Source organism: Gopherus evgoodei, chromosome 6 (genome assembly GCF_007399415.2).
Source record: "Gopherus evgoodei ecotype Sinaloan lineage chromosome 6, rGopEvg1_v1.p, whole genome shotgun sequence".
NCBI lineage: Eukaryota > Metazoa > Chordata > Testudines > Testudinidae > Gopherus > Gopherus evgoodei.
Genome location: NC_044327.1, coordinates 114082081 through 114101901, shown reverse-complemented (window position 1 = coordinate 114101901; position 19821 = coordinate 114082081). Strand labels below are relative to the sequence as shown.

Sequence of the window (19821 nt, the reverse complement as noted above, 5' to 3'; positions counted from 1 at the left end):
AAGGGATCTGGAGGTTATAGTAGATTGAAACCTATATATGAGTCAACAGTGTAACACTGTTGCAAAAAAAATGCGAATTTCACCTGAAATGTATTAGCAGGAGTGCTGTAAGCAAGACAAGTAGTAATTCTTCTGTTCTACTCCATGCAGATATGGCCTCAAAATTAAAGTACTGTGTCCAGTTGCGGGTGCCGCATTTCAGAAAAGATGTGGATAAATTGGAGAAAGTCCAGAGAAGAGTAACAAAAATGATTAAAGGTCTAGAAAATATGATCTATGAGGAAAGATTGAAAAAACTGAGTTTGTTTAGTCTGGAGAAGAGAAGACTGAGAGGGGACATGATACCAGTGTTTGAGCATTTAAGAGGTTGTTATAAGGAGGAGGGAAAAATTGTTTTCTTTAACCTCTGAAGACAGTACAAGAAGCAGTAGGCTTTAACTGCAGCAAGGGAGACTTAGGAAAAACTTCCTGTCAGGGCAGTTAAGCACTTGAACAAACTGCTTAGGGAGGTTGTGGAATCTCCATCATTGGAGGCTTTCAAGAACAGGCTAGACAAACACGTGTCAGAAATGGTCTAGTTCAGGGATCGGCAACCTTTCAGATGTGATGTGCTGAGTCTTCACTTATTCACTCTGATTTAAGGTTTCACATGTCCGTAATACATTTTACCATTTTTAGAAGGTCTCTTTCTATAAGTCTATAATATATAACTAAACTATTGTAAAGTAAATAAGGTTTTTAAAATGTTTAATAAGCTTCATTTAAAATTAAATTAAAATGCAGAGCTCCCTGGACTGGTGGCCAGGACCCGGGCAGTGTGAGTGCCACTGAAAATCAGCTCACGTGCTGCCTTTGGCACCCATGCCATAGGTTGCCTACCCATGGTCTAGTTACTATGTAGTCCTACTTGAGTGCAGGGGCCTGGACTAGACCAGTGGTTCTCAACCTTTCCACACTACTGTACCCCTTTTAGGAGCCTGAATGGTCTTGCATACCCCACGTTTCGCCTCACTTAAAAAGTACTTGCTTACAAAATCAGACATAAAAATACAAAAGTGTCACAGCACACTGTTACTGAAAAATTGCTTAATTTCTCATTTTTATCATATAATTATAAAATAAATCAATTGGAATATAAATATTGTACTTACATTTTAGTGTATAGTATATAGAGCAGTATAAATAAGTCATTGTCTGTATACAATTTTAGTTTGTACTGACTTTGCTAGTGCTTTTTATGAAGCTTGTTGTAAAACTAAGCGAACAGTTAGATGAGCTGATGTATCTCCTGGAAGACCTCTGCATACCCCCAGGGGCACGCATACCCCTCATTGAAAAACACTGAACTAGGTGATCTCTTGAGATCCCTTCCAGTCCTACACTTCTACGGTTCCATATAAGCCATGGTCCTATAAAGAGGAAACACCTAAACTGTGTGTGTGATGCCCAGAAGGTCAATTACATGCAAATACACATGATCAAAATAAAGCCCCAAGATATTCTCACTGGTTTCCTGGATAAGATTATATCCAACTTGGTTTCTGACTACTATAAAAAGTAACAAAGAACAAGGTAATTTAGATATTCTTCTTGTAACAAAACAAACGCTGATCTGACATAGGCTTGGGGAAGGCATTGTAGAATTTGCAATATACGCCCACGATAGAGACATTATTATTTAAATTGATGCTGTTGTATAATAAACTACCTGGGGTTTTATTATGCTGTGAAAACAATTAGAAATCCAAACCATGGTGCTTCTAAGAACAGTCCTTTGTCTGTAATCTTTGGCCCTAAAAGTGGCTGTTTTGTCATAACTCAAAGGAAAAATGTGACCCTGCCCTATTCTTCTGGCCACATGGGAATGTCTCTTTTGAACGTGTAGAATCTGTAGCCCTGCCATCTTAATTTTCCTTGCTTTCCAGGAAGTGAGGAGATTATTTCAGTTCTGTAAGGATTTCATTAAACGAATCCAGGAAATCCTGTTCAAGGCTGTTTCATTGTTAGGACAGCAGGAGCTGTAACACATGCTGTAGTTTGAAGAGTTTGGAGGGAGGTCTGAAACTAGAAAATTCTGCCCCATTCATCTAGTAACTTCACAATTCAGTGATTGTGACATCCTGCTTCCAAAGGGAAACAGTGCTATCATGAACACAGAGCTCTGGCATTAACACAGCATGAGGGGCTACTCCAGAGTCCTATCTCAGGCAAAACCCCAGCTGGACCAGGTCTTTAATTAGGCATGATGAAGAACAGCATTACAAAAGAGAATGCCAAGATGTTTGTGGTTCAGTAGAACGCAATCATCACAGATTGATAAAGCAAAGCAGCACACTAGGGAGTATACAACAGAATAAGCAAACTACTTTACTACTGCTGTTGAGATGATAAGCTGTTGTCTTTCCCATCACTGAATATATTTAACACCTCATGCAAGATCCCACTGTGTTTCTTCATTGAGAAGAGTGAGCAGAAGATAGACAGTTTGTTTCCTAAATGTGAAGTGAACTGATATACAGATAGCACACAAAAAATTGGAAAGGTCTCTCTCTCCAGCCTGCAGAACCAGCTCCCAGCCTATCACCACAGGGTCAGTTGCAGCTGGGCACATCAATTGGCCACTCCAAAAAAATTTAAAAAACCATCTAAGCCCCTGTTCACAACAAAATTTCATATGCTTTTTAGAATGGCTTTTGCTCTTTTTCTGTGCTGGTAAATAACCGATGAAAGAAAACAACATTTTCTTATTAAACATGATGTTAAACAACATCAACTTCCAGTCCTATGATTCTGTGACGGCCTTTATATTTATCATAAAATAACATTCCTATACATATAGGGCATGATTCATAGGAACACAGGAATTGCCACACTGGATCAAGCCTGTGGTCCATCTAGCCTTGTATCTTGTCTTCAACAGCAATCAGTGCCTGTTGCTTCAGAGAAAGGTGAAGAAAAACAAACACCCCCCCCCCCACCAACAACCCAGAGTAGAAAATATGGGATAACCTGACCTGAAGGGAAGTTGTACATTATGTGGAAAACATTCCTTTTTTCAGTCTTAAATTTGCTCCCTTTCAGTTTAGAAACATAGGACTGACAGAGACACCCTAGGTCGAGTCCAGCCCCCGGCTATCATAGGCAACCCCATCAAACAATCCCATTGATAAACATATGAAGCTCCATCTCAAAACTAGTTAGGATGCTTTTCCACACTATTCTTACTGGGAGACTATTCCAGAACCTCACTCCTCTGCTGGTTAGAAATCTCCCAACTTCAGGGGCGGCAGGTTTCTATAATTTTTGGTGGTGCCCAGAATGGGTCCAAATCCCGCCCCCACCCCTACACCTGCCTAAGGCTCTGGGAGGGAGTTTGGGTGCGAGAGGGATGCAGGCTCTGGGAGGATGTTGCAGTATGGGCTCCGGGCTGGGGTAGGAGTGCAGGAGAGGGTGCAGGCTCTGGTAGGGAGTTTGGGTGCAGGAGGGGTGCGGTCTCTGGGAGGGAATTTGGGTGTGGGCTCTGGGCTGACATGGGAGTTAGGGTGCATGAGGGAGGGGCGAGGGCAGGCTCTTGGAGGGCATTTGGGTGTGGGCTCTGGGTTGAGGTGGGGGTTGGGGTGCAGGGGGGCAAGCTCTGGGCTGAGGCAGGGGTTAGGGTGCAGGAGAAGCAGCAGGTGGTGGGCTCTGGAAGGGAGTTTGGGTGTGGGCTCTAGGCTGAGGCAGGAATTGAGGTGCAAGAGGGAGTGCAGGCTCTGGGCTGAGGCGTGGGTTGGGGTGCAGGAGAGGGTGAGGGATGCGGCGCTTACCTCATATGGCTCCCAAAAGCAACCCACACACCTCTATGGCAGCAGTTCCTAGGTGGGGGATCTCCACATGCCGCTGCCCACAGGCAATGCTCCCGCAGCTCCCATTGGCCATAGTTCCTGGCCAATGGAATCTGCAGTCAGTGGTCAGAGCGGGGACAGCATACAGAGACACCTCCTTCCCCACCCCCCGGGGCCATAAGGCCATTGCGGCCACTTCTGGGAGCTGCGGTGGTGGTGGTGGCAGTGGTAGCGGTAGCCACAGGCCCCCGAGCTTTTTAAATTACCCAGGAGCAGCAGGTGAAGCCGGGAGATGCTTTGGGGGAGGCGTGTGGGGGCGGCAGGTAGGGCTGGGGAAGAGACCCCACCCTGACCATTGGTGGAGCTGTACCCCTGGGCCTAGAATATTCCTGGAGCATGGGCACCACAGACCCATATAACTCCCTGTCCCTGCCTAACTTTATTTAAAAAGGCTCCAGAGGTGATCCTGGCAATTACAGGCTGGCAAGTCTGACTTCAGTTCCAGGCAAATTGGTTGAAACTGTAGTAAAGAACAGAATTATTAGACACATAGATGAAGTCGGTTTGTTGGGGAACAGTCAACACAGTTTTTGTAAAGGAAAATCGTGCCTCAATAATCTATTAGGATTCTTTGAGGGGGTCAACAAACTTGTGGACAGGAGTGATCCAGTGGATATAGCGTACTTGGACTTGTAGAGAGCCTTTGACATAGTCTCTCATCAAAGCCTCTTAAGCAAAGTAAGTGGTCACGGAATAAGAGGAAAGGTCCTCTCACGGGTTAGTAACCAGTCAAAAGACAGGAAACAAAAAGTAGGAATAAATAGCTAGTTTTCAGAATGGAGAGAGGTAAATAGTGGTGTCCCCCAGGGATCTATACTGGCACCAGTGCTGTTCAATGTATTCATAAATGATCTGGAAAAACAGGTAAAAAGTGAGGTGGCAAAATTTACAGACAATACATAATTACTCAAGATGATTAAGTCCAAAGCAGACTGTGAAGAGTTGTCCAGTCACCCAGTTTTGTGAGATCCCTTTGTAACAAAATGCCAAATGAAATTCAATGTTGATAAATACAGCGTAATACATATTGGAAACCATAATTCCAACTATACAGCTAAAATGATGGGGTCTAAATTAACTATTACCACTCAAGAAAGAGATCGCGGAGTCATTGCGGATAGTTCTCTGAAAACATCCACTCGATGTGCAGCAGCAGTCAAAAAAGCTAACAAAATGTTAGGAAAGGGATAGATAATAACACAGTAAATATCATAATGGCACTACAGAAATCCATGGTACGCTATACCTTGAATACTGCATGCAGATCTGGTTGCCCCTCCTCCCTGAAAAGATATATTGGAATTGGAAAAAGTACAGAGAAGGGCAACAAAAGTGATTAAGGATATGAAACAGCTTCCCCATGAGGAGAGATTATAAAGACTGGGACCTTTCATCTTGGAAAAGAGATGACTTAGGGGAATGAGATAGAGGTCTATAAAATCATGAATGGGGTGCAGAAAGTGCATAAGGAAGTGTTATTTACCCCTTCTTGAACCGGGGTCACCCAATGAAATTAATAGGCTGCAGGTTAAAACAAACAAAAGGAAATACTTCTTCACACAACACACAATCAACCTGTGGAACAGCCAGGGGATGTTATGAAAGCCCAAAACTATATCTGGGTTCAAAAAAGAATTAGGTAAGTTCATGGAGGATAGGTCCATCCATAGCTAGTAGCCAAAATGGCTAAGGATGCAACCTCATGCTCTGGGTGTCCCTAGCTTCTTACTGCCAGAAGCTGGGACAGGACAACAGGGGACGGATCACTCGATAATTGCCCTGTTCTATTCATTCCGTCTGACACACTTAGCATTGGCTACTGTCTGGGTTAGAAGATAAGAACAGCCATATGGTCCATCTAACTTCCCGTCTAAATTTATTCATGGCCATTTTATACCACTTTCATTGAATGTCCCTAAACTGTGAGCTGCAGACTGGACCGCTGCAACTTTCTGCAAATGTGAGTGACACTGAAAGCAATGCAGAGGCTACACATCGTACAAAACGTGGCTGCCAGACTCATCAGTTGGACAGGCCACCAAGAACTCCACCACCAACTGGTCTGCTTCCACTGCTGTTCAAGATCTCAGTCCATATTTCCAAAGCCGTTAACAAGTCAGAACTCGGCTCTATCAGCAGCTGCCTCTATGGCCCAGCAAAACAGCTGCTCCCTGCTCTTGGACAATGCAGCTTACAAAGCTCAGGTTGATATGCCTGGGAACTACAGATAAAGCATCCTTGGCTGGGGGGCTCTGACTGTGGAACAAGCTCACAGAACGGTTTAGGCTGATCCAGAGTTAATCAGCTTTAGGGCATGCTACAAGACCCTCCTTTTTGACAAAGCATTCCCTTCATGATCTGAATGATAGAAACATTCCCAGTAAATAGAAGTCCAAGCAGAACCAGGGCCAGCAGCTGAGCAGGAAACACCACAAAGTCTACTAGGGGCCTCACTCTGGATATCTAATTAACTAGGTAAGTGTTTAGATAGTACGACAACTGGCACCCTGGAAAACCCAGAGAAGTAAGCCCCAACAAGTAAGGACTGAGTTGGAGTCTTAATGTTATAACTCAGTGGTGCTCAAACTTCTGTACTGGTGACCCCTTTCACATAGCAAGCCTCTGAGTGCGACCCCCCCCTTATAAATTAAAAACACCTTTTCAAACGTTTAACACCATTATAAATGCTGGAGGCAAAGCAGGTTTTGGGGGTGGAGCTCCCAGGTAATATCCTTACGACCCCTTGAGGGGTTCTGACCCCCAATTTGAGAACCCCTGTTATAACCCAAAGTAGAGAAGGGATGAAGGTGCCTGTCATCACCCAGACATCCAGGGGATCCTTTGATTCAGCACATTTACCAAGGCAGTCTCTACCTATGGGGTTTCCAGAGGAGACAAGCTGCATGTTCAAGTTTGCTTCCCTTGCTGAAGCAAACACTGGCAGGCTTTCCTGAAGGGCGGCTCTGGAAATTGCACTTGCCTGTCCCACAACGTGCAACTTGTACCTCCTTTGAACCCACCATTCACTAAATGAACATGCTAGAAACCTCTGCTTTCATGCCTGGCAAGGAAATCAGGAAGCAAGATAAATGTTCAAGAGCTGGACCCACCCTGTAGTTTTCTGAAGAGATGGAAATGCTACATAAAACAACTCAAAGTGGTCTCCTTAAGAGTGCTTGGCCTATCACTCTGTCAGATGTCTGAATTCCACAGCATGCCTAGACAAAGTAATACAACAGAGATGTGGTGCTTAACTTTTTAAAAGAGACACTGCTGCCCAATGTGATAGGTGCAAACTCTGATCGATCTTGATTTTTAGGTCAGTTTACTAAATCCCTGTATTTCTTTAGTGGAAAAAATTTCAGGTTGTACTAGCTAGGTGTATGCAAACCCGGCATTTGAAATGTACCCCAGCATTCATGAGCACAAGATCAGTTACTGCATATCTAGGAACCTGTGGGTGACTGCACAGCACACCAAGTGAAGAGGATTTGGGGTGTAGTTTGGTTACCCACATAGTATACTGAGGGCTAAGTTTTCCTTTCCCCTCTAACAAATGCTTCAATAATTTCTTTAGAAATCAGTGTCAGCACCCTAGCACTCTCATTCAAACCTACAACAACAATTTGCCGGCTCCATGGGACAGAAGGGAAAGAACATAAGCCCAGATCCTACACATTATTCAATGCAGGTGGACCTCTGAAGCCAATGTCACTTTGTGCTGAACCACAGACCCACCCAGGGATGGTAGCTTGCAGGGTTAGGTAAAGGGTTCATTTCCATTCTTCCAACTAGCTATTAAAAGTTAAAGTGAATAAATGTGATTTTTAAAATTAAGAACAATGTACTTTTAAATAGAAAGAAACACCGGAAATTGCTTGTGCCATTAGTCTCTGCTGTGGCAGAGATCTTCAAGGAGAGGCAGCCACTGACAGGTTCCCTCTTGGCCCTAGAGATAATGAGATCCATCCAGCTAAATCAACCTCTCATCACTCTTTGGATTAGCTTTGCTTTCATCTGCTATATAACATGCTTTTTCACCTTAAACAGCTTTTGGACTGAATTAAATTAAATTCATTATAAACATTTCTGAGAAATCCACAACACTCTTATTCTATTTTTGTTTCAATATTCAGGATTTGAAGACAATGTTAGAAAGGGTAATGATACGTTTATTTGCAGCATGTTATTCAGACTCTAGATGTCTCTGTGTTCTGCATAGAATTCCAACAAGCCTTGGAAGGTAAACAAAGGAGACAAACTAGGAACTCAAATTGTGTGGAAGCCTGTTTATTTGTGTCTGTAGTTTGTAATTGTTTTCTCTAATAACTGTCCCCTGTTTAAGATAGATTGTGATTCCATATATGACAACAGAGAATATATCTGCTTTATTTTATTTTCAGGGGGACTTTTTGTTCACATAGCGAGGGTGGAAGACCACAAGAAGCAGTCTTCATGCCTAGTCACAATGTAAAAATAGCTCTGCTGAGAACATCAGATCTCACTTACACTATCAAAGCCAACAATTGGAGGTCAAGTATCAGAGAGGTAGCCGTGTTAGTCTGGATCTGTAAAAGCAGCAAAGAATCCTGTGGCACCTTACAGACTAACAGATGTTTTGGAGCATGAGATTTCGTGGGTGAATACATGCATCTGACGAAGTGGATATTCACCCACAAAAGCTCATGCTCCAAAACATCTGTTAGTCTATAAGGTGCCTGTCATGGTATAATTCCCCACTCTGAACCTTAGTGTCCAAAACATGGGGTACCAGCATGAATTCCTCTAAGCTTAATTACCAGCTTAGAACGTGTAGCGCTGACACCAACCAGGAATTCCAGTGCCTGGTACACTATGGTCCCCCCAAAACCTTGCCCGTGGACTCCCAAGATCCAGACCCTCTGGATCTTAACACAAGGAAAGTAAACCCTTTCCCTCACCGTTGCCTCTCCCAGACTTCCCCTCCCTGGGTTACCCTGGAAGATCACTGTGATTCAAACTCCTTGAATTTTAAAACAGAGAGGAAAATCCACCTTCCCCCCTCCTTCTCTCTCCCCCTCCCAGACTCTCCCTGAGAGAGAAAGTAATCCTAACACAGAGAGAAAATTAACCTCTCTCTCTCCTCATCCCTCCTTTCTCCCCATCAATTCCCTGGTGAATCCAGACTCAGTCCCCTGGGGTCTCACCAGAAAAAAAACCAATCACGTTCTTAAACAAGAAAAGCTTTTAATTAAAGCAAGAAAAACAGTAAAAATTATCTTTGTAAATTTAAGATGGAATATGTTACAGGTTCTTTTAGCTACAGACACTGGGAATACCCTCCCAGCCTAAGTATACAAGTACAAATTAAAATCCTTTCAGCAAAATACAAATTTGAACTCCTTCCAGCCAAATACACATTTGCAAATAAAGAAAACAAACATAAACCTAACTCGCCTTATCTATCTAGTACTCACTATTCTGGACATATAAGAGACTGTAGAGAAACCTGGTTGCACGTCTGGTCAGTCTCAGAACCCAGAGAGAACAATCACCAAAAACAAACAGCACACACAAAAACTTCCCTCCCTCCAAGATTTGAAAGTATCCTGTCCCCTGATTGGTCCTCTGGTCAGGTGACAGCCAGGCTCACTGATTTTGTTAACCCTTTACAGGCAAAAGAGATATGAAGTACTTCTGTTCTATTAACTCTTATTTATCTGTTTGTGACAGTGCCACAGGATTCTTTGCTGCTTTAACAATTGGAGGGTACATTTCCACGATATTTTTGGTATAGCACTTTGGAATTAGTTTTAAAAACATTGTGTCATACTGAGTACATAGCATGATATGCAATACTTGGGTATCTAGTGTCTTTCATACCTTATGTACATATTATGTGGATTGTATTTTTTCAAGCACAGCATGTCTAAAATATAATTTAACTGATGATCCCAGCTAGGGTTGGATTATATACAGTTACAAGAATTTGGGGATAAACAATCTGCAGATGTGATAAAACAACATTTATGACAACTCTCAAAGTCCTGGTGCTTTTATTATCTTTATGTTAACGTCCGCTAGACTGCACGGTCATGATAGTATCCCTTTCATTCTAATGTCACAGGGAGGTTATTTTTAGGTTGCTAAAGGCAGTTCATTTCCACCAACTGGGCAGCTATCCAAGTGGCCAAGAGAGAAATAGCTGACTACTATATCTGCTGCTTTGCGGAAAGAAATCTCATTCACAAAAGCAAAGGGGCCTGGAGACCCTGCATTGCAGATTAAGTATGTTTCCATTACTGTGCTGACTTTCAAACATTTTACATGGCAGAATAAGAATTACAAACCTAGCGAGCATGAAGGGCACCTTAATGTCTTCCAGGTGGTCATCCATAGTGTGGACCACATCTTATCAGACCACCTGTCACCTAACCATCACCTGCTTCCATTCATGATGGCAGATGTCACCTCCCTTTTGTGATTATACAACATCCCTGTGGCAACTGAAATAATTGCTTACATGGAAGAGTCATAGCAGGAAAGAGTCCTTTTAGCTTCTTGTAATGCGATACAGCAGTTGGGATTACTTGGATGCACCAAATGAACAAGGCAAACTGGATTTGGCTCCTAGACTTTTTTGCAGCTATCTTGTCCAGACTTTTCACTACGTTTATCCTAAAAACATATATTTTCCCACTTTGCTATATTCACTATGAGATCTATCGTTAGTCACAGCCCTAGGTAAGCAGGACTTGGGGGTTGATCTGGCACATTAGGAGGTACTGCACCTCAGGAAAGCACATTGCCTCCTGGAGTAACTTGGCACACAGCGTTGGAGTGCTTCAAAAGGAGCATAGCATTCACAGCTGGCAACTCTCTAGGTAATGCTAAGAAGGGGCAGGGCCAGGGTTCTCTGTGGTGACTGGTGCCTGAGGAGGCACTATCAGGGAGAAGCTCCTATACCAGAAGAGTGCAGGAGTTGCAGCTGTGTCTGGCACAGGGCTGCAGCGAGGGAAGGCTCCTTGTACCCCTTCCACAGTACACCTCTGCAGGGGCTCCCCATAATCTGACCCCCAAATCTCTCTCTCCTCTATTTCTCCTAACAAAATCCCTTTCAGCCTAAAGTATATTATTTACAAAAAGGGGTTTTGGACATAGCAATTCCATTTACAGTTGTATTTCAGAGTTCATTTCTGGAATTGCAATGCCCTAGTGGGACTCAACACTGGAGTCCTCTGAGTAATTAAGGTCCTTCTCCCCCACACAATTAATTGTTGAGTTATGCTTCCTGTTTCCTTGCAGTGCTAATGCTTTCTCCGAAATATCTGTTTCAGTGTTTCCAAAAGAACTTTTGACTCCAGTGTGTTTTTTTAAACTTATGGCATTGTTATCCTCTTCCTTACTGCACTTGCATGGTGAGAGGTAACCACATACGGATTCTCCAGTAAGACACAGAGACTTACAATGGGAAATAACTGAACATTCCTAAGGCTCAGATAAAGAACTGGGATGAACTCATCTCTGCACATTTACAAAGCAGGTTGATTTATTCTCTTTCGGACGTGTACCTTGCCAAAAACATAAGGTGGGTTTTGGCACGAAGAAAGAAACACAATTCACACATCAGAGGTATTTAACCTTTAACCTATGACATCCTGTTTCTGTTACAGCAGGATTGTTCAATCTCAGTGGGTCGCAGCAATCTCTGTATCCAGTACGTTAGCAACCTTGAGTCACGGCAAGAATTTAAGGCCAAAGCAAACCTTACCAAAACTCATGCAACAAGAACCGAACAGTCACACAGCTGGGAGCATTTCCCTGGTCCAGTAATGAGGCTGTATACTGGGCAGTTGTACAGCCAGGAGACTTTGGTAGGAAACCTGCACTGCCACAGATGTTGAGTCAAGCAGCAGAGGTTCACACAACCAGAATGACTGAAGTGATCTTTGTAGGCCTTTACGTGGATCCCTCACAACCATCTTCTGGCCTGGCCTGGCTCCCAGATGGAATCCTGTTACGCACGGGTTCCCCTGACAATGGAGATTGCAGCGCCGGAGGCCTGGATTTAGCCCCCATTGTGCCTGCACAAGGGAATACTATTTGCAGCGCCGGAGGCCTGGATTTAGCCCCCATTGTGCCTGCACAAGGGAATACTATTTTCCCAGGGCTCGGCCACTGGCATGTTCTGTGACCTTGATCAAGTCACTTCCCTGAGCCACGTCTCCGATTCCCCATGGCTTTGAGATCTACTGATGAAAAGTACTATATAAGATTAGGTAACAATAACAAACAATTATTATTATTAATATTAATAATAATCTGATTAGCTTTATCATTTTGTATTTAACAAGATAACAGCACCAGACAGAAAAACAAAGGCCAAGAATTTCAACAGTGACTATGACTGTGGGTGCTCAGATTTTCAGAAAGTTCTAAGCAACCACCTTCTGAAAAAATTAAACCCTGTTAAGGAGTCTGAAGGTGGGCCCCTAAACACTGAGGGAGCCAAAATCTTCACCAAAATCTGAAACTCTTGCCAAAGTTATTTTCCTCTTAGTGCTATTTCATGTGTCTGTTTTGTTTCCACCAACACAGTGACCCAGCAGAAGGTTAAAGTTCAAGGAATATGGTAGACTTTCCAGAACAAAAATGAACACCCTCCACCCCAAAACGGAAATAATATTTTACCCGCCCCTCCCTGCTTACACACATACAAATAGGTACAATTAACATAAACAGCACCACAAGCACCAGACTCATACCTTTTTAATATTAAAATCCCAAGAGTGATGAGAGAAAATTTAACACAACAACATGGTCTCACCTCAGAATTGCATGTGTGAAGTTAAGGATGTTTTGGCTAGACCATCATGGAAACAAACGCACTCTCAGGATTTTAATATAATCCCTTTTCTGCCTGGTAGCACAAGTTTTATTAAAGTTAGAACTTCAAGGGATGTTTTATGTTAAATGGGCCTTTGCACAGCCAGAATGGGTACAAAAGAGTTCCAATTAAACTGTATTTATAAAAGTTTTGCTTTAGTGCAATATAATGCTTGGATTTTAAATAAGCCATAAGGGTGATATTTTTAAGCTGCAGCCTCCAAGTGCTACTGAGCTCCTTCCAGATTGACTACTGCTTGGCCGAAAAGACTGGTAGCAAAGCTAAGAGAGCAAGTTCCTTCAAATCTTAGGGAAAAACCTGACAATCCAGCACTTGAATAGAATTGAATTAAAAAAAGAAATATGTGGCAACCATATTCAGTTCAATTCCAATGGCTACGTTTTGACACTTGGCAATGCCCTTTTGAATTCAAACATATCTTCATCATAAAAATCATTGTGTACAGGCAAGCTGCATCAGGTTTTCCAGTTCTCAAAAATATCCTATAAAACTGCAATACTTGCTCTGAAAGAGATATCATTGAATATCAGGATTGGAAGGGACCTCAGGAGGTATCTAGTCCAACTCCCTGCTCAGAGCAGGACTAATCCTCAACTAAATCATCCCAGCCAGGGCTTTGTCAAGCCTGACCTTAAAAACCTCTAAGGAAGGAGATCTGTCCTTTACTATGTCTTGTTCAGCGTATCTGCTTCTCGCCTGCTACACACTGATAGTTATACATCAGGGTTATAATTAAGGGTGTGATTTTCAGAAGTGGTCAGTGCTGAACTAACTTCTCTCATTGAAGTCAATGGAAGCAGAGACAGGACAATGCTGAGTGCTTACAAAAAATCTTGTCCTATAATTTTGTAGCATCTTTCAAATCTAAACTCAAACTTGTTAACTTAAAATCATGTTGATCTAGACAGTTAGTACCCATGTTTGTTACAATAATTCCTAAGGTAACTAGATCTGAAAGAGACTAGAGGAAACAGTTTATTAGTTACTAGATGCTTTACGCATTGTTAGTGTTCATGGTCAGTTTCCCCTTTTCCTGGGTAGGTCTTTCACATATAGCAACAGGGGAGAGAAAAATATTTTAAATATAGGAATCTGCAGTTGTAAAGCTACAAAAAATTGGCAGGGAGACCTCAGGGCAGGTGTTACCCCTAAAAATGCTTCTTGGTCAATTTTTAAAAAATAGATAATGTCACATTGGTAGTATTCCACCTCAAGCCCCCGCAAGTAGGCAAGTGTTATCATCCCTATTTTACAGGTGGGGAACTCAGAGAGATGAGATTTGACTCAAGTCAGTGACAGAATTGAGATTCAAACCCAGGAATCAGGTCACGATTTTATGATCTCCAAATCTGGAGTAGCATCTCCCCATAGAAGTCAAAGGAGTCACACTGATTTTACCTTAGTTTGACACAAGAGGATCTAGTTTATGCTGTAATTATTAGGCCAACCCTCCTCCCTTATATGCAAATAATACTCACTAAGTTTGTTTCTGAGAAATACCAGACAAAAGAAGCAACAAACTATTAAAAAGTGAAGAACACAAGAATTATCAAGTAAATATATTTTAAAAGTCCTTGCACAGGGTAAACCAAAAAGAGCCACTGTCATGCTGATGAGGACAGCTGCACTTTAGACTCCTTCTAATCCCTCTTGATGAGTGCACCCATCTGGGGCAAATTTTGCCATCTTCACCCTCTTCTGGATGGAACCACACAGTCCAATCTCTCTTTGAATGGGTCTCTGGGCAGCAGTGCCTCTGTTTACCAAACCAAGTTAACCCAACAGACCCAACTCTGTTTGACACCCGTAAGTCCTTTTCCTTATCTAAACTGCACTCTTTCCTTGCAAGCTAAAGTGAGTACCATTCAGCCTAGTTACCTCCATCTCTGGGCTGGCAGAAACAGACTGTCCTGCTGCATTCCTTCTCTCCTTCCTTCCATGTGTCTCCCCCAGGCAGCTGCTGACAACCCATTCAGCCCCCCATTCTTCCCAAGGGCACAAGTATCTTGAAAGTTTTAATATCCCCTGTGATCCAAGGCTCAGGCCTGAGAATAGTAAACCTTGCCAGCCTGGCTGGAACTAGGCAGAGGCATTCTCCAGTTAACAGCTCCGCAACTGTTTCCACAAGGACTCTTGATATTCTCTGGATTGTCCCTTATTGTTGCCATTGTTTTATTTCCTGTTTGTTTCCCTCCAACAGTTTCTTTTGATTTAACTCCAAACAGGTTAATTGAGGTCCATCTGATATTCATAAAAATAATGTCCATAACTCCCTCATTCTTCACAACCACAGTCATTCTACTTCCAACCCTGTAAATTTGAAGAAACTTTTTTATTTCACAAAAGATGGCTGTTATAAACAGGTTGTTCAATTCCATTCACATATTTTTTATTTCAACATCTGTAAATCACGGTTCTTTTACAGCACATAAGTACAGAAAAATATACCTAAAACCCTGAACCTAAAACCAGGCTTGCTACATATTTTTCATATGTTTCTGATATCAGACTATTTTTATTGGGCCTATACCACAGTAGGGACCAAATCACATGGTAATTACCAAACGTGGAAAAAAATCATTGCTGTATCTGTAGAAATTCTACAACAAGGTATATAGTTATTGTCATAAACAGATGGTTAAGGGTTAATGTCTCTTTTACCTGTAAAGGGTTAACAAATAGGGAACCAAAACCTGACCAGGGGACCAATCAGGAAACAAGATACTTTCAAATCTCGGTGGGGGGAAGCCTTTGTTTGTGTTTTTTGGGTTTGGTTTTGTTCTCTCTGGGTCCTGGAAGGGACTAGACGTGCAAGCAGGTTTCTTGCCAATCTCCCTGCTACAGTCTCTTATATATTCAAAATAGTGAGTATTTTAGTAAGAAAGGCGGTCTTTTGATTGTTTTTCTGTATTTGCAAATGTGTATTTGGCTGGAAGCATTTTAAAGTTGTATTTCTGCTGGAGGAGGCTTTTTCTCCAGTTTCTATAAGCTGACAGACCTTGTAACTTTTACCATCTAAATTGCAGAGATAACTTTTACTCTTTTTCTTTCTTTTTATTAAAAGTTTTGCTTTTAAGACCTGTCTGATTTTTCCCCTTGTTGAGGCTCTGTACTTAGCAGGGAAGGGGAAGAGGGGGAGAAGGGTGGAATCCCTTTGTTTTAGATTCACAGAGCAGAGCGTGAATCTGTCTCTCTCTCCAGGAGCCCAGGGAGGGAACACCTGGAGGGAAAGAGAAGGGAGAGGCAACGGAGAGGAAAGGGGTTTACTTTCCTTGTGTTAAGATCCAGGGGGCCTGGGTCTTGGGGGTCCCCAGGGAAGGTTTGGGGGGACCAGAGTGTATCAGGCACTGGAATTCCTGATTGGTGGCAGCTTATCAGATCTAAGCAGGTAATTAAGCTTAGAGGAATTCATGCTGGTACCCCAACTTTTGAACTCTAAGGTTCAGATTGGGGAAAGATACCATGACAGTTATACTATGCCACATGCTTGGGAATCAATTATACTGACATCCTGATAGGACTCCATGCCTTGTAAATTAAAAGAGAAAACTCTTGAAAGGATATGGGAGGCCCTGCACGCTGTATAACAACTGTGGTTTTACTGTGCAGAGAGAGGCGGAGCAGAGCAAGACTACAGCTAGAGTTTGCGCAGCACTCCTGGATAGGCTGCAGAAAACCCATCGAGGAGGCAGTGCAGGCCCTGGATGCAATTTGTCAGTCTACAACTACACTGTCTATACGCAGGGGCCAGCTACTGCAATCCTGCGGCTGGAGTAGCAGTCACAGATTAGGTGCAAAAATATTCTGCACCCCTTCCCGGATAAGAGGAGGGAGGATTCTTACTTGGCCTGAGGAACGAAACAGGATTTGGCCCTAAAAGACAGCATCAACTTAACAATCACACCTCCCTTGGACCAGTTTTACACATAAGGCCACTAGACCTGAAGAAGATTAGAGAAAAAAATATTTTATTTATTTCACTACTTTTCCCATTTGTTTACTTTTCCCATTTGCAAGATCTTTATGTATCACTGTTCCCCTACAGTTCGTTTCTGCTAGTATTTTTGTGAATCTCTCACACTAACAAGGGAAGGGGAGCAGAACTTCCAAAAGCACTGAAAAATGTAATTGCAAAACACAAACCTGGGCATCGGGGACTCAGGAACAGGTAAAGTGACTGAAATTACTTTTAGCTCATGTTTGGAAATTGACTAGAATTCTAGGAGACTGTGTCCCTTAACCCAAACATAATAAAGATTTGAAACAATTAATTTTAATGTTCAGTGCTTTACTGAACCACAACTTTACAAAACCCATTACTGTGGTTTGAATGTGTAATATCTTGTAAGAATTGCAAAATGAATTTTTAATCATTCTTTTGTCCTAGACACCCACTCAAATTAGCACACAAGCCCTGCAAAGTCCTGGGTAAAAAAATGGCAGGTGCTGAGCACCCACTGGCAATCCCCTATCAGCTCCCCATCATCCCCTCCCAGCACCTCCCGCCCGCCAGGGCCCCGTGGATGAGTGCCTCCTCCCTCTCCCCTCGCACCTCCAGTCTGCCGCGAACGGTTGTTTCATGGTGTTCAGGGAGGCTGGGAGGGAGGGGGAGGAGTGGGGACATGGTACGTTTGGGGGAGGGGTGGAACTGGGCGGGAAGAGGCAGGGCTGGGGTGGGGCCATAGAGGAAGGGGTGGAGAGGAGACAGGGCCTGGGGCAGAGCTGGAGGTCGAGCACCCCTGGCAGTTTGAAAAGTCGGTACCTGTGCTTGAACCGGCGGTCTCTCACATGCTGGGTGAGTACCCTCACTAGTAGGCTAAAGGTTAATGAGGAAGGTCCTCCCCCTGGTGGTTTTGAGGTGTTAGGTGGCCTCTGAGCATGGATCAGGCCCCATATGTGAGTTAGGCAGAGGAGTGCCTATCTTCCCCCCATTTGTGGATCAGTAGCTGAGACAGGTACCTCCGAGCAGCTTGGATTTAGGCACCTATCTCTGAAAGAGGGGCAGGGCTTAGGACACATCCCTGTCTCGTCAGTATATCCCACTGACTAACTTATGTAGCTTCCTGCCTAGCATGTTGGCTTTTTAGGCTCACATTCTAAGGTGCCTCTCTCTCTCTCCTCATCCTTGGTATAGAGAGCCGAGGCATGCCTAACTCAGGTTTCGCGGATCAGTGCTGTTCCTGTGATTTTCTAGGCACCTAAAAGTTAGTGACACTCAGTGACACAATGCCTGAGGCCCCTTTGTGGATAAAGATCTTCAAGAGTTTGGTTACACAAAGAGAGGAAACAAACATACCACAGCCACGGCACTTCAGTTGACCTCTCTTAGCTTCCATTTAAAAGTTAATGGAATGTAATTTAACTAGAGAAAAACACTTTCGGGCTCGCATACAACTAATAGACATAAAAGTTTGCAGTGCTACTTTACACAATCCTGCAAGACGGTAATACAAAGATATGATCTCAAGTTGAGCACACTGTTTAGTTTTCTGTAGACCACCTTTAATATAAAGGAAGCGCTATTTTAATTAAGATTTTTTTACACAGATGAACGGTTACATTTTAGGCTGTAGGAGCACATAGCATGACTACAGATCGAAATCGAGTAACAACGTAAAAAGATTACCAAAGCCACACTTACAGCAACCTGGGCTTCAGGAGACACGCTCACTCCTTTGGCATCTTCGTCCTCTGGCTCTTCATTCTCTTTGTTATCAGTGCAAGAGGCAGTATCTTGGACTGAACAGGTACTAAGTAAGTCAGGCAAACTTGTAGAGGGATACTTGAGAGACTCCTCTTCAGTCCCTTCCTACCAGGAACACAACAAAATACACATTATGTCTCTCACAGTGTACCATTCAAATGCATAATGAAGCTTTGCTATTTGATAGGAGGCATTTGCTCTCCAGATTAAAACCCAAGCAAATTACTCATTTTTTTGTGCTAAAACTTCAAGTTCCCTGTTCCTGGCCAGATTCATTCAGAAAGTTCATGAAGATCAGTGAACCTTCCAGTGAACAAGGAGGGAGTTTGTATGAAACAAAAAGCCAGAAGAGTTCCACATAATTTTCAGTTTACATAGACCTAGTCATTACACAATGGACTAGTCCATTTCATTCAACAAATGTGTAACAAGGACCAGGGGGTATTCTAGGAAAATAAGTATGACATACTCTATGCATGACGTTGTCTACACACAATTTCTGTGCCCATGTAACTGCTTTGCATAACGGTATTTTGGGCTGTTTGGTTTTTTTTTAACCAAATAGTTATACTGCTACACCTCTGATGTAAAAACACAGTTATACCAGTACAAATGTGCCTTATACCAGTCTAATTCATTCTCCTTCCCATAGAGGAATAAACTCTGCTGGTATCAATACAGCCACACTAGGGAAAACTAGGCAAGAGGTGCAGGGGAAGTTGTACCATTTTAATTACATTGGTCTTGTTAAAATGAAATAACTTTTGCACGTAGACAAAATCCATGCGTTTTGTAGAATTCAGCAACGTCAGAAAGCAGATTATAACATGTTCACAGGAAAAAATATACATATATACACTTCACACACTTACAATATATACATATAGGGGTGATATGAAAATTCCCTTCACAATGCAGTCAGTTCAACTCAGTCCAGAATCTAAAACATTCAGGCCCTGATTCTGCATTATCTTGCTTACTTTCCAGTGTAAACAACAACACAAAGCACAGGGCAAGAGCGTTCTCTCTCTGTCAAGACAAATCCACGGCTTATGTGGCAGTTTCCTCATACAAACTATCGTCCGAAGGGATCTCATGGAACTCACTACACCTATTTTATTTCTTATCTTGAGCTGATTAGAAATCTGATCCTCAAATATGAATGACTACTATATGGAACAAAGCAAAGATTTATACACTTCATTTGTCAGGCTAGCAAATACACTTCCCAGGAATGTGAAAACTGAATCTATAGAAATTGTGCTGACACAAAGTCTGGTCAGAACCCGAAGAGCTTTATGTTGCAAACATTCTTGTAGACTCTATAGATGTAATTGCAGCACAAG

At 42.7% G+C, this 19821-nt stretch overlaps 1 protein-coding gene across 7 annotated transcripts in view; it reads right to left on the bottom strand.

Moving 5' to 3' along the window:
• PDZD2 (PDZ domain containing 2) overlaps positions 1-19821 on the bottom strand; it is a 210946-nt gene that overhangs the window by 57339 nt on the left and 133786 nt on the right. For 6 of the 7 annotated variants that reach the window (XM_030567196.1, XM_030567197.1, XM_030567199.1 and 3 more), the window contains exon 5: positions 18413-18580. The exons of the other annotated variant lie outside the window; for it this stretch is intronic. In XM_030567196.1, the coding sequence (XP_030423056.1) occupies positions 18413-18580 (168 nt within the window). The remainder of the gene's footprint in view (positions 1-18412; positions 18581-19821) is intronic. 7 annotated transcript variants of the gene reach the window in all.